This window comes from Drosophila subobscura, chromosome U (assembly GCF_008121235.1).
Source record: "Drosophila subobscura isolate 14011-0131.10 chromosome U, UCBerk_Dsub_1.0, whole genome shotgun sequence".
Taxonomy (NCBI): Eukaryota; Metazoa; Arthropoda; class Insecta; order Diptera; family Drosophilidae; genus Drosophila; species Drosophila subobscura.
In genome coordinates, this window is record NC_048534.1 from 24,209,431 (window position 1) to 24,223,961 (window position 14,531).

General features: G+C 43.8%; 2 protein-coding genes across 3 annotated transcripts in view; both read left to right on the forward strand.

Annotated features, from left to right (window-relative positions):
* The first annotated feature begins 529 nt into the window (after positions 1-529).
* Positions 530-2,878, forward strand: LOC117901849 (cell division cycle 7-related protein kinase). Of its 2 annotated transcripts, XM_034812798.1 has the most exons (2): positions 530-2,684; positions 2,724-2,878. In XM_034812798.1, exons 1-2 carry the CDS (start codon positions 797-799, stop codon positions 2,813-2,815), a joined length of 1,980 nt encoding a protein of 659 aa, XP_034668689.1. In that variant the 5' UTR covers positions 530-796; the 3' UTR covers positions 2,816-2,878. The 2 variants fall into 2 exon arrangements, with proteins under 2 accessions (XP_034668689.1, XP_034668688.1); XM_034812797.1 differs by having other exon boundaries at positions 530-2,878.
* An 11,616-nt stretch (positions 2,879-14,494) lies between these two features.
* Positions 14,495-14,531, forward strand: part of LOC117902708 (fasciclin-3) — a 102,276-nt gene continuing 102,239 nt past the window's right edge. Inside the window, exon 1 of the mRNA XM_034814264.1 lies at positions 14,495-14,505. The gene's annotated coding sequence lies outside the window, so the exon portion shown is untranslated. The remainder of the gene's footprint in view (positions 14,506-14,531) is intronic.

Here is a 14,531-nt window from a genome sequence, read left to right on the forward strand (position 1 = left end):
GAAAAATATTGGGATAATTTGAGGCGCATTTAATTGAATTTAGCACACATTAATAATTATTATTAAACTTCAAGCTATTGACGACATTAATTATCAATCTGTATTTTAATTATAAATGACATAAATAAACTCTAAATTTATTGGAATAAATGCCAAATATACCACTTGTAATTCTTTTGAAGAGTTTTAGAATGTTGAAACAAAAAGTACATCGAGAGCTCTCATATAATTATTATTTTCGCATTTTTCCTTTCTATTTAGACTGGGAATGAATGGGAAAAATGAATTGGAAATGGCCTAAATTAATTATTTTCAAGACTTTGAAAAAATTTAAAAATTTTCCAATGGATTTTTATGCTCTGTTTTAAGCGTACCGATTGGTTTTAAAATTTCACAGTGCTTCCACAATCTTAATTTCAAAGGTTCCTCAATGGTTATTTAAAGCTTCCTTTTGGTACTGCATATCATTTTTCATGAATAAAATTAGTCTCGATAAAATAAAATTTCATCAACTCCAGCACATCATTTTAGTGTCAAAATCTAGCAATGTCACAACAATTCCGTTTGTAGTTTGTTAATTTAGTAAGTTGATATTTTTGTAGTACAAAATTAAAACACACGAAAAACTCCAAGTACGCACGAAATTATTGTATCTTCAGCGCGGAACATCGCGTGAGGTTCGGCCAAGGCTCCACCAACAGCCCAAAGAAATATTCAAATTGGAGTTGGGGATCCCCACAGCGTTCGAACCCCGGAAGAAGAAAAACTGAAGCTCATTTGTAAATGGATTGTGTAGATGTTTACCAAATTGTTAATTGATCAAATGGACAGAAAGGTCCAACAGCAACAGCAGCAGCGACAGCTGCAGCAGGCAGCGAAGTCACAATTTCCCGTGTGGACCTCAACCAGCACCAAGGAACCAGCCGCCGCCATGGCATCGGGCAAGACTTATCCCTTGACCAAGAGCTCCACAGCCACGACGACATCGGGTGCAAAGTGTACGAAAAAAAAGAGATTTGTGCGTCCCAAGGCGGAAACCAAGCTCATAGGCGAATCGGATGATCTGCCCGATGCGAATACGGGCAGGATGAATCGCTACTACAACGCCAAGAACCCATCGAACACTGGCCAAGAAATCATTCTGCATAATCCCATCAAGACACACGACTTGGCGGAGAACATGTCCAAGCTGGCGAGAAGGAATGCGCTCAAGGAGCTGGCCGCCCTGCAGGCACAACAGGCGCAATCGACGGACAAGAACGAGGACGCGCTGCGCGAGCTGCAGGAGAGCATTCCGGAGATAAGCAAAATCTTCGATGTGCACTGCCGCATTGGCAGCGGCACCTTTAGCAGCGTGCTGCTGGGCACTCTGCAGCGGGAGCGTTGCCTCAGCGAGACGAGTCGCCGGCGGTTTGCCATCAAGCATCACAATCCCACGAACCATCCCGAGCGCATTCTGCGTGAGTTGGAGTGCATGTTCCGCATTGGGGGAGTGGACAACTGCATCGGCATCAACTGTGTGGTGCGCTGCAACGATAATGTGGCCTTTGTGATGCCCTACATGAGCCACGATCGCTATCACGACATCTACCGCTCCATGGGGGTGCAGGAGGTGCGCAATTACATGCGGAATCTGCTCATTGCCCTGCGGCATGTGCACAAGTTCAGCGTCATCCATCGGGATGTGAAGCCCAGCAATATCCTCTACAATCGTCGTACCGGCAAGTTCCTGCTCTGCGACTTTGGACTGGCGCAGAAGATCGGCCCCGATGGCAGCATTGTGCAGTCCGAGCTGAGCAACGCTGCCGCGTTGGCTCTGATGCGGGACATGGAGGCGGCTCGTCATCTGATGTTGCAGGACGGCAACAGTGCCCAGGACGAGGTGCAGGAGTATCTCAGCTGTCAGCAGGAGCAGCGCGTTCGAGCTTTGGGCGGTGGCGTAGCTCAGGCTCCGGCTCCCCTCGTGGCCAGAAAGGATGCGGCCGTTCAGCGTGCGGACACCCAAAGGCTAATCAATCGCCTGCGCTTCGTCAACCCAAGTGCGGATCCCAACAACTATGTCTCCCCCACGAATGCCGACAAGAAGGAGGTGCATGCCTCACGCGCCGGCACTCCCGGCTATCGTCCGCCCGAGGTGCTGCTGCGCTGCCCCACACAGACCACGGCCGTGGACATCTGGGCAGCGGGTGTCATCATGCTGACGACCCTCTCCTCGATGCATCCGTTCTTCAAGGCGCCCAACGATTGCGCTGCTCTGTCGGAGATCATCAATGTCTTTGGGGACATTCAAGTGCGCAAAACTGCCTTCATGATGGATCGCCTGGTGCTGCTCACCCAGAAGATGACCGCCCTGGATCTGCGGCGTTTGTGCATGAGGTTCCGCCTCGCGGATCACTTCCTCTCGATGGACGTGCTGCGGCGTCATTGCAAGGCCGATGGCACGGTGGAGGCGTGCAAGAGCTGCGAGCAGGCCACCTTCAATTGCCTCTGCAGCCACACCAGCCACAAGATTGAGAAATATGAGGGTTTGGATATCTTCCCAGCCAATGCCTACGATCTGCTGTCCCGCCTGCTCGAAGTGAATCCACAGAAGCGCATCTCCGCCGATGAGGCGCTCAAGCATCCGTTCTTCAGCGATCAGCATCGCCTTGTGTCGGGCATGTCGCTGCAACAGCAGCAGCAGCATCAACAGAGACTCCTGCAGCAGCAGCCACAGCAGCAGGGGCCAGCATTTCGTGTGAGGGAAACCCTGCCAGCGGCCGCTGCCCGCACCCTCAAGCCCTACGTCTGCGGCGCACCCGATGCTCCAGCCTAAAGATTCAACATCAAGAAATGTCCACAAAATTCCCAACGAAAAATATATGGTAGGATTTTTGCACATTGATTTTTGGTATCATTTTCAAGCAGCTCTTTGGACACCCACACAACCTTTTCCTACAGATAAATATCTGCCTTTTCCTGTGTTTTCTTTTTCAATTATTTTCATTAAATTCATTGTTCTTATTGTTTGCAAAGAACCACACCTTTCCCTTTACCTTCAGCACCACCTTCATTCATTTGTGGCTTTGGTTTGCTTTGACAATCATTTTTTGCTACCCTTTGAACTGGTGGAAAGAAGAGTCTTTTGGGCTGAAATAAATTCAACCATTTATCCCTAAATATTCATAGTCCAACTGCCAGCTATAAAATAACTTTTCTAGGGCATTCTGCAACTCCTTTCCTTGCACATTCCACCCAACAGCAATTTTCCCAATTGGTTTTTCGGCTGCTGATGCTGCTGCTCGTCTCGTACCCTGCCCTGTCGCTGGCATTTCTTATCAATTTGCATTATTGACGGTTACAACATTTGTTTGTTCTTGCAAACCAGCAAAAACCGACTAACAGACACGACATTCCGACACAGAGAAAGGTTATGACAATTTTTGCTTTCTGCTGAATGGAGATTTCTCTTCTTATATTTTTTGGGTGGCTTTTGGGTCTTGTTTTTGTCTGCTGCCAAGAAATTCATGGCTCAATGCGAATTATGTTGACAATTTCATTCTGTGAATCCCAATCAGATATGTTAGTGGGGGATGGGGGCTCTATGTCTGGATATGGAAAATGCTCCTGGCAAGTCACCAGAAAAAGGAAAGAAAGTTCCATCTGTCGACGTTTGCAAAATAGTTTATTAAAAAGTTTTTCGTGCGATTTATTCTTTTGGCAAATTTCTTTGTCTGAGCGAGGAAATTGTTACGCTCAAAAGTATGCTGCAGCAAAAGTCCGGCGCTCAATGCCAAAGTCGAACAAATTTCATTGCATACTTTTGAGCGCAGCAAAGAAAATTGAAGACAAGTACAGTGGGCACAAGACTAGGGAATGTGAGGAAATCTGTGAAGAACTAAACTTGTTTTGTAGTTTATCCTTAAGAGCAGCTAATAGCTATCATTCCCTTATACTTCCTACTCCCTTTTAATCCCATTCGCGTCCCGTTTAAGCAGTTCTCACTGCTCCATCCCACACTGCTTGCTCACAGCTGGCTAACATCTCTGCCTTACATCAGTTTACACACCGCAGCGTTCGCCGTTCGCCCGTTCTTTAGACAGACACAAAAGGCTTTTAGGCGCTTCGCTGGGGATCAGTGGCGGCCACCTCGTTTAGCCAATAGCAACTGTGCCACACAGCCACACGCTGGACGACTCCCGGGAGAGCCATAAACATGACTCTGCCTCATCCAAATGGATGGGATGTGGCTGTGGATGATGCCGGTGCTGGCTGCCTACTCCATGACCACAAAAGCCGCGTGCGCAACTCACCGGACACAACGCGGCTTATCAACGCCAGCAAAAAGAGAGGAGCAAAGGAAAAACCCCTGGAAAAGTAAGGGAAATAAGAACTAAAAAAAAACAGAGTTACAGCTGCAGAGCGACTGCAGCTGCAGGGGAGGAGTGGCAAGTCCTCGACTGCGTTCCGTTTGGCGCTTTATGGCACATGATAGATTAGTCCCGGCCGCAGGTGTAACCAGTTGTGGCTTTTTCGGTGGCTTTGTCCGCTGCAAAAGTGCACTGGAGAGATACTCAGCGTGCTCGGGTCCACGTAATTAAGTAATTAGTGGAGGCAACACTTTAAGCTAGGGGCACGGCTCCCAGGATAAGCGTGTTGGCTTTAAATCTGCATCCTGCTCAAAGGATAACCATTTGGACAAGCCACAAAGTCAGCTGCCTGGCTGGGATGCTGCACTTCAAAGAGGGGCAAAAAATTGAAAGCAAATACCGCAGGGTGCAATGTCCTGGAACCGCAAACTCCATTTGGCTGTTGACTCCTGGTAGCTGCTGCCTGCCTCGAGCTGCTCCTCCTCCTCCTGCTACTGATGATGCTCCTGCTCCTGCCACCATTCATCTGTCTCCGTGGCGCATTTCTGCTGTCAGTTGAATGTTTGTTTGTCCCCCTGTCGCGCTTTGTTTGCTTTCCGCATGCGTTGCACATCCACCTAGTCATCATCTATGCCACACAGACACACACCTACACTTGCCACACACCCCACGCCCCTCAATGCTCATCATGAGCTGCCTGCCGCATTGATGCTGATGATGATGATGCTGAAGCAGCAGCTGGCTGACATCATTCGCTCGTGTTGGGTCACTAAATGAAGAATGATGGACACACACACACACACGCACAGATGCACAGACGCACTGCAGTGTCAGAAAGAGACGGCAAGACATAGCTTGGGAAAGAGAGAGAGAGAGAGAGAGTCTCTGCAGCTTCCTTGGCATATTTTGTCATCTTCAATCGTCCTGCAAATGGGTTTTTCCCATGGCCAAAAGGTGTCATTGTCATATTCATCCACTTGAACCACGACTCCCCCCGCCCCTCTTCTGCTTCTTCTACGTTTTCCTCAAGTTTAAAGTTAATTGGAAATTTTTAGCAATTTCCCTGACTTTCCATCTATGATTTTTCACACCCCCCCTTTGGGGTCTGCCTGCCCTTTGTAGTTGTTGGCCAATCGTGAAATTTGCTTTGGAAAATATGGATTTATGTCAGCAGCAGAGGGAGAACCCAGCAGCAGCAACAACAACAACAATGTGTCATACGTGCGCAGGGGCTGCGGGTGTGGGAGGAGGGGTTGGGTGTGGAGGTGCACATTGCAGTCACTTTTCGCGCCCTTCTAGCAAGTGCACTGAGGAAAAATAGGGGTGCGGTTTTTGAGTTGGAGATTTGTGTGGGAAAGGGTGAAGATTTATGGAAATATTTTAATAGTTGAAGATGAAATTTTGAGACATTTTATGGACATTTTTTATTTTTTCTATTATTTATAATTTTTTACCAGTTTTTCGATCCAATCCTAGTGCAAATCTCCACTCAACATTATAAAACACATATAAAAAGACACCCCAAATCATATTCAATTCACACACAGCACGGAAAAGTCTTTCCAATCTTCTGCTATAAACGTCAAAAAATCCATCAACAAGTCAAAATCCATCAAAGAAAAGCATCAGCAGAACAACAGTAGTTAGCCATGCTAAAACTAGTTACAGCTCCGCAACGAGCAAACAAAAACAAGTCACGTGCTGGCTCTTCGAACACCTGGCCGAGGCGCGCGTTTTGAGTGCATACTTTTAGGAGGCATAAACAGCATTAAGCTACACATTTTTATGAGCTTAGATAATGGTGAAAATTCCACTTTTATTTGCAGTGTGCAGTGCAACCCATTTTCCCACACCCCAACCCCTGCCCTGCTGCACTCTCCCTGTCTACGTTCTAGTACTCGTCGCATCCTCCACACTTCATGGGTTGTCAGCTGCTGGCTCTGCTGGCTGTTGGCAATGCATCACTGATTATGAAAAGCTTGGCTAAAAGCTGGACTCATGATATATTGCTATTGTTGTTGTCACAATTGTTGTTGTTGCTGCTGGCTGGTGTTGCTATTTTTGCGGTATCATTCCCGCTGATGCGACTGCCAGATGTTAACGGCATTCTATTGCCATCATCGTATCGCACGTAAGCGACACGACACAATAATGAAGTTTTATGCTTTGCCACCTGCAACATACATATACAACTCAACAGAGACAGAGGAAAGACAGGGAGAAGAGCAGCATGCAACAAGAAGAACAACAGGCAGTGGCAGTGGCAGCAGCAGCAGCATCAGAAGCCACAACGGAGCGCAATCAACTGAAAAACGCTGGCGATTTCTTTTTGTGACTTTTATGTGGAAAGATAAGTATGTGCCCGCCCCATCTCCGCCGGCTGTTGGAAAAGCTGAGCTGTCTGGGAGTTCGTTAAGGGAAACCTCATCAATAATGCTTGCAACTGGTCAGAGATTGTGCAGCAGCAGCAGCAGCAGCAGCAGCAGCAGCAGGGAGGAGAAAGAACAGAGAGATATATTTCCAGATAATACGAAACAATCATCCGTGGGTGGAGTGGCTGCTGTGAGAACTATGACTATGAGTATGACACGTTTAAAGGAATCTTCTCTTCACACTGAATTGTTATGACCATGAACGGTTTTTTTATGGGAAAATGAATGTTATGTGAATAAAGAGTGAATGCATGGCTAAAGAGACACTCAAAAAGATGCTTTGAATATGGATTTGTAGACACTTGAAATCAATCTTTGAATTGGGAATGCATAAATGTTGGATTGTTGGATAAAACAACTTTGTACGAGGAAATAGTTGGTGTGGGATTAGGGAGAAAATTACATTATTTGGTGCTCATTTGAATATAATTTTAGTGGCAATATTACTCACTTTATGAAGAAGGCAGCTGTGTAGATTTTGAGATCCAAATTATAGAATTTGGAGTGGCAGTTTTCCATTAAAATCAACATCAAGGAAATCAGTCTTTGTTGGAGACACCTAAAATATATAAGAATAATGCAGAATTATTATATTTGAAGTACACCAATTAGAGATAATATCAAATAATAAAAATAAATCAAAAGTGTCTTGAACATGTACCCTGAACAGTGATAGAAATGTTAACTAAATTTATCCTTAACATAAAAGTAACCGAAATTAAGGAAAGAATTATTCCTTATAATTTGCTTTATGAGAAGTTTTAATGTAGACCAACCAAAAAATTTAGAAAAATTGAAATGAATAAGTGAAAACCCATACAGAAAGAATAATTCAATATTTATGAGTCGAACAAATATTAATCTATATTTTCCAGCAATCTCTTCGACTTCCCTTGGTGCATAATTGCAGTTCCTTGCCCGCTCATCAATAAATCCATAACTTTTCCCCTACTTTTACCATTTCTAGCTCTATAATTTCATATTCCAATTCAGAATCACATAAACATATTCCGCAATTACTTAATACGCCACCTCTATCCTACTATGTGTCTGCCTTTTCCTGCCACAGACCCATCATTAAGGTCACTTGCGAGTTAATTTTTCAACCATTATTAACGGCATTAGCCCACATAACCTCTTTGGAGAAGAGCCCTTTCATAAATTAAACAATTGAGGAGAGTGGAGAGCCCAGCCCCCAAATCCCACAAAACAAAGGTGTGAGCCATGACATGACGTCAGTTGGCATTAAAGGGGGGAGAGCACAGAGCACAGAGGACAGAGGACAGTGGCAGAAACAGCCACCAAAACAGGAGCTAAGCCAAAAACTTCAGGTGACAACTGACAAGATTAATTAACTGCCGCCAACCGACAACAGAAAATAAAGAGAAGAATAGAGTGAAGCGAAATGAAAACGACAACAGGAGGATAGTGGGATGGGATGGAGCCGAGTGAGAGGAGAGCATAACTGAACATGACCATGAAACAGTTGTGAAATCACAAGACTGTCCAAAGACACACATATTTGCAGGGCATACACCTGACAGCCAGTTGCCACGTCAGCTGTCACACAGTCTTGGGGCAAGGTAGGCATCCAGGCAGGACCTGGACTCGTGTAGTAGCAAAAGAGTCAGAGAGACAGACAGACAGAGAGACAATCCCAGCGCCTAAATGACAATGGCAAATGCCGCCTCTTCCAGGTTTCGTTTTCCTAATTTTAATTAGCCGCAACAGGACCCCACAAAAGCGAAAAAAGGAAGGAGAGGAAATGCGATAAGGCAGAGCCGAAGCGGGGTATACGCTGCAGGGGCAAAATATGTGTGGGAAAGTGGAGCTAAAATAAGGCATAAAAGAGTCATAAAACAGACTTGGAATATTAAGAGAATTCAATGAATATTTGCCCAGAAAAATTATTAATTAATGTCGAACTTTTTCACTTTTACTAGATTAAATTTATGTTCAAAAAATATTTACAAATTCTGCATATAAAATATGGTTATTAGATCTCCTGTAGGTCATGCCATTCCTGCCAAAATTCCGTAATATTCCCTTTTTCGGTGGAGTGTATAATAATAGAATTTGTCTCCGCATTTGTTGCCACGTTGTTGCGCGAGGCCAGCGGGAGAGGTGTGTGTGTGTGTGTGTGTGTGTGTGTGTGTGTGTGTGTGTGTGTGTGTGTGTGTGTGTGTGTGTAGCTGTAGCTGTGTGTGTGAGTGTTTGCGGTGTGGCTGGCTGCAGGTGCGTGTAGCATTTATGAACTCGTTACACGTAATTAGGGTCAGTGTGTCTCTTCAGTTGCGCGGTGGCGTCCACCCTCCCTCCATATTCATCTATGCCCCGCCCAGATTGTGTGTGTGTGTGTGTGTGTGTGTGCGTGTGTGGAGTGACAATTAATTACGGAACTGCAGTCGCGGGATGAACGAACGGGACTGGACACAGGCCCGGGCCTATTGAAATATAAAACCATTGGGTTTTTGGGCCTGGCCCAAACCAAATGCCGGACATATCCAGACGGGCAAAGTCATAAAGCTTCTTTCGGGGGGGACTGCTGCTTTAATTAGCGGCGGGAGGGGGGAGGCATGCATGTAAATTAGAGAGGGAGGGAGGACTACAGGTGCCACGCCCTCAAATGAACTATTTATTATGGCTGGGGAGTTTCCTGCATGTGAAAATGGAAAGTGGCCGGGAATGGGGTTGGGGTGCAGCGGGGACGGACGTTATAGCCGCATTAATTGGCAGTGGCCGGTAGGTACTGTGGAGCTCCGTTTTAATTAGTTTTCGCAACGCTTGAAGCCTGCACCCGACCGCGACCTGCTCCTGCTCCTGCTCCTGTGCCCATGTCCATGTCCTGTCGCATTTTCTACCTCCTGTTTTGCTACGTTCCATGCGTGAATTATTATGCCCGGCGTAATATATTTTATAATACGTTGACTCCTGGCATACCCTCGGACTCCTCCTGTCCTCCTGCCGTCTGGCAAATTATGCAACGGCGAATATTTAAGCCACGGCGGCGGCCAAAACTTAATTGAGTTGCATGTGGCAGCGGCTCCTGCCGCCTGCTCGTCATGGCATTTGCCTCTGGATTTGGCGACGGATCCTGTCTGATAACTCCCGACAGCGCCAGCGCGCCGTTGAGCCGTTAATAAACCGAAAGACCTCATGGCGTTGGTCTCAATTTGTCAATGTTTCCAGGCGCCGTTGGTTTGCCTCTCTAATTACGCGCGGCCAGCGCCACGGTCTCCCCCCCCTCTGTTCGACCGAATTTGCATTGCATTCGATAATAAATGGCAAGGGAATTCTAAATGAAAATGGAATGGATAATGTATGTACATATGTGTTTATGTATGTTGTACATGGATGGTTTGGGCAAAAGTTGGGTAGAGTTGGAGAGCGGAAGGGACAGAGCGTGTAGAAGCTCTCGCATTTCCATTTGTTAATGCGGAAAATATGTTTTAATTACTTTCTTTGGACTTATGGCTAGAGGTACAGTCGCTGGATGGAGTCAAGGGTCCAGTTAAATGTCTAATAAACGATCGGAATATTGTAAAATTATTCGAACACCTTGAAACAAATAAGATTCCCTCTCATAATCGATCCAGCTTAAGGCCCATAAGTGCATTCCTGCGACACGTAAATGATCTTCAGGCACTTTTTGCATTCCCATTTTATATTAAGAGCTGGATAAACTGTTTAGAACTGAATGGATTCTAATTCTTAATATTTCTTCTTTATTAACTATTTTTAAAAATAGTTTAATCTATTTGCAAAGTGTCTTTCTTCCCCATAAAAATAATGTAAATAATAATAATAATTCATGGATTATTATGCCAAAAAATATCCACCGTAAGCCCCCTCTTTTGAATTGATATCAAACCACTTTTGGCTGGCTAATAAATATAAATATATTTTTGCCTATTCCCTTGCTAAACTATTTCTGCTTTAATATTTAATATAAAGAAATAAATCCTCAGGTTACTATCCAAAAATAGCTGCTCTCATTTTGCTCCCAATTCCACACGAAATATTTGTTCTGATCCTACAAATGTCCCTCAAAATACCCAACCCACTGATTTATTTCAATATTTCAAAGTAAGAAAAAGTTAGTCAACTCTTTGAACCCATGACCCACAATCCTCGACTTGACTTAAGTTCAAACTTTATGCCAAATCAGCTTCCGTCTACTCCCAAAAAAAAAAATAAATACATTCCGACAATCCATAATTTGAAGCAACAAATAGTTTTTAGGGAGCAGAGAGAGAGAGAGAGAGCCAAAGAAAAACCCGAAAAGTAAAAGCAGCAAAATCATGAAATTTAATGAAATTATTTCCAACTGCAGTCAGACGGAAGCTAGAACCAGAAGAAAGACTTTCTTTACAGAGATGAGAGTGAGGGAGAGGAAAAAACGCACCTCACTTTGGCTGTGCATTCAATTAGAAATATTTTCTCGTACACACATGAGAGGCAGCAGGAGAGGCAAGAGGAGAGGCAGGCCCGCCCTGGCTGTCACAAATGATGTGGGAAAAATAAAATATATATTTTACAAACAAATCAAAGGAGAACGAGCAAACTTTGCCATGCATTCGAAGCAGGTCTTGGGGCCCTGGTCTTGGTCTTGGTCTTATTTTAATATGGAAATTGATATGCGGGGAACACTTTACATTGGCTTTACCTTTTTTTCTCTTTTCCCTGGGATCTCTGGGCTGGTTCTTTAAGCTTATTTATGCATGAAGATGACTCTACATACGAGTATGTACGAGTTCCCAGTGGCAACACTTTTACGGTTGTCCGTTTGTTCATCTGTTTGGTCACGGGCCGTTGGACAGGGCCAGCCAGCACACAGCACAGCACAGCAGAGAGAGAGAAGAAATATATTTATTTGACTACCTTGAAAAAAGACAGCAAACGGAGCTGCATTTGTATCTGTATCTTTGGGTGAGTGAAGCGATGCCCCAGCGTCTTGACCTTTTTGTGGTCAAAGTGCACACAAGCATGAATCAAGAGGTCTACCTGGAAATGGTCTGTCTCTCTCTCTCTCTCTGTCTGTCTCTAGTGTTGTGCTTCGCCTTTGCACTTGGCTTTGGCTCATATAACAGGTTTTCTAGTGTTCTTTTTGGGTCTCCCTCGCTCTCTTGATAGATGTCTTGCCTGCCATAAATATTGATTAATAATATAGTTTTACATTCCGAGGAATGCACTTTACGTTTACGCTGCAGCTGTTCAAATGGAGTGGGCCCGGGGCTCATCATCATCAAAACAACTTCATTGTGCAATTGACTCTATTTCACTGAGCAAAAGAACAATGCCCAGGATACTGCCTGGCAAAGTAGATGACTTAGAAACCTTCGAACTTAGGGGCTCTGCTCTATTCGGGGTTGTTTTCCCATTCATTTACAGGTGTCGTTCGCTCTTCACACGGTCTGCTCTTCCCCTTGAGGGTCTTCTACGTCTTCCTTCCATGCATCGTCTATAACTTTATTAGACGTTTTCCTTTTTTCGGTTGTCTATTTATTTATCGTTTCGGTTTCTGGCCAAATAATTGGATCTCGTCTTTGTGGTTGAGTCGGCTCGCTGCTGCTACTTAGAAGGCTTCTTTGGGCTTCGCTTTGTATGCGTTTTTGGGTCATGCTTGGTCTTGCTTAAAGTAATCTTTTGGCCTCCCAGATGATGGATTTCTGTGGGGAATTTTGTGAAATTAGCTAAGGAAATGGCTTTCAATTACGGGAAATTTTGTTTCCCATAGAAATTATGGAAGAAAGGAAAGATTTCTGGGTGTAACGATCGATTATTTTGATAAAATTAAGACATTATTTCTATGTTATCTTAAAATTAGTCAAGCAGATCATGGAAGAGATCATTTTTGGTTCTGTAATTCCAAAAACTATTGAAAACTATTTTTCATTTTTTTTTTAAATTAATTTGTACCTGGTTTGAAACGATTTTAAGGTATGAAAATATTATTATAAAATCTTTAAAATTATGATGAGAAAATTGTCTTTTATATACATTTTTTCCTAAATTTTCTGCTCAAAATTAATACATTTTTACTCTGAAAATTCATCCCTTAATTCATAATTTTTCCCATATCTACAAATCCAAGAATCTTCTTCCATCTTATGACAACACAAACAATTGAAGTCCCCGAAAACAATGGCACTTCCGCACTGCAAAATGCTGCTTATTAAAAACCAATAATACATCATAAAATCCTCATAAAAGTCATGCCCCGCTCGAGAGTGTCCGGCCAAAGTTGTGCTCAGCCAAAAGTTGTAATGTCCTTTGGGCGAGGATAATAAAAAGTTTTTTTATAGTTCCGCTGGAAACACGCTCTACAATCTGCCTTAAACTCTTACAGCAGCAGGAGGAGCAGCAGGACAGGGACCAGAAGGAGGCGCATAATTATTCAAGATTTGATTTTGATTTGATTCAATTGCGACTAGAACTAAAGTTGAATATAAACAAAACTTTGATTGCTATTCAAATCTGTTAAATGCGGAGGATCACTTTGAAATTCATGTGTCAGAAAGTCAGACGGCAGACGGCAGACAGGCTCCACTCCGTGGCACAAACTCCGACTAGTACAAAGAAGTAGCCGGCAATTTATGTGCATTTATAATTCAAAGGGAAAGCTGGCAGAAAAGAGAAGGGGAAATAAAACTGCTTAGAGGAAAGAGGGCGGAAAGGGCAGAAGGGCAGCGGCTCGAGTCCACTCTGCTGGGCAGACAGCAGCAGGCGACAAAACACAACACAAATTGAATTGGCTAAAAAGTTTTAATTAATTTATTGTTACTTCTTCGGGCAGTAGCAATAGCAGCATCCTGTCCAGGAAGGGGTGGGTGGGTTGGTTGTTCCTGCCTGTGCCTTCCACACCAAAAGTCAGCTCATTTAAATTGTTGTCCTTCTGTTTTTCTGTTAATGCATGGCTGCTGCAAAAGTTATCTAATTGTTTTCAGTGCGGTGTCCATGGGCCAAAGGACCGACCACCGGACCAGCGACAGTCCAATTGGGGCGACGACATTTGCCACCAAAAAGGTTGCAGGATCGAAGGAGTCGAGCGTTTGGGATGGGTAATGCCCAACAATGAGTCAGAGCTCTTGTGGCAGGCAGACAGAGATAATCAGGGCAATTGCAGGAACTCTGGAAATTATCTTTTGGCTTGCCCTGAATGTGAGGGTTTCTGTGGTGACGGAAGCTCATTTATTTATTTAGTTTTTGGAGGGATTATGTGGAGAGAGAAGAGATTTTTAGGGAATTCTTTGAGTAGTTTATTTTAAGTGAAATTGTAGTTACATTTTGTTGCCTTTCTTTGCTCTTTTTTATTAGAAAATATTATGCTTTAGGGGCTACAAAAATATAAAAATGGGATCTGCCTTTCATCTACTATTAAAAATTAAATTCTTAGCGAAGTTTTGTCAGCTTTTCATTCATTTTTAAACGATATTACCGATAAATAAATTATATTCTCTGCTCAAATACTGAATTATCTTACAGTTCATCTCCAAATCACTTCAAAATAATATTAAAAAAAAAATCCCTACCAAAACTCTCACTCTTTCCACCTCCATAAACATCCCCATTTAATGGTCCACCCAAATTGCAGCCCTCAACCCTTTTTCTTGAATATATTTTCGTATGCTCCAAAAAAAAATATTCCAAAAATGGCCGCACACTAAATCAAAATGCAATTGTCTGGACACAGCACTTCAGTTGCCTTACCCACAAAAGGAAAGGTCCAGATCTGTAGGAGGAAAAAGGA

Excerpts from the sequence above, each read along its gene's own strand:
- LOC117901849 (XM_034812797.1), top strand. The coding sequence starts at position 797 with ATGTTTACCAAATTGTTAATTGATCAAATGGACAGAAAGGTCCAACAG.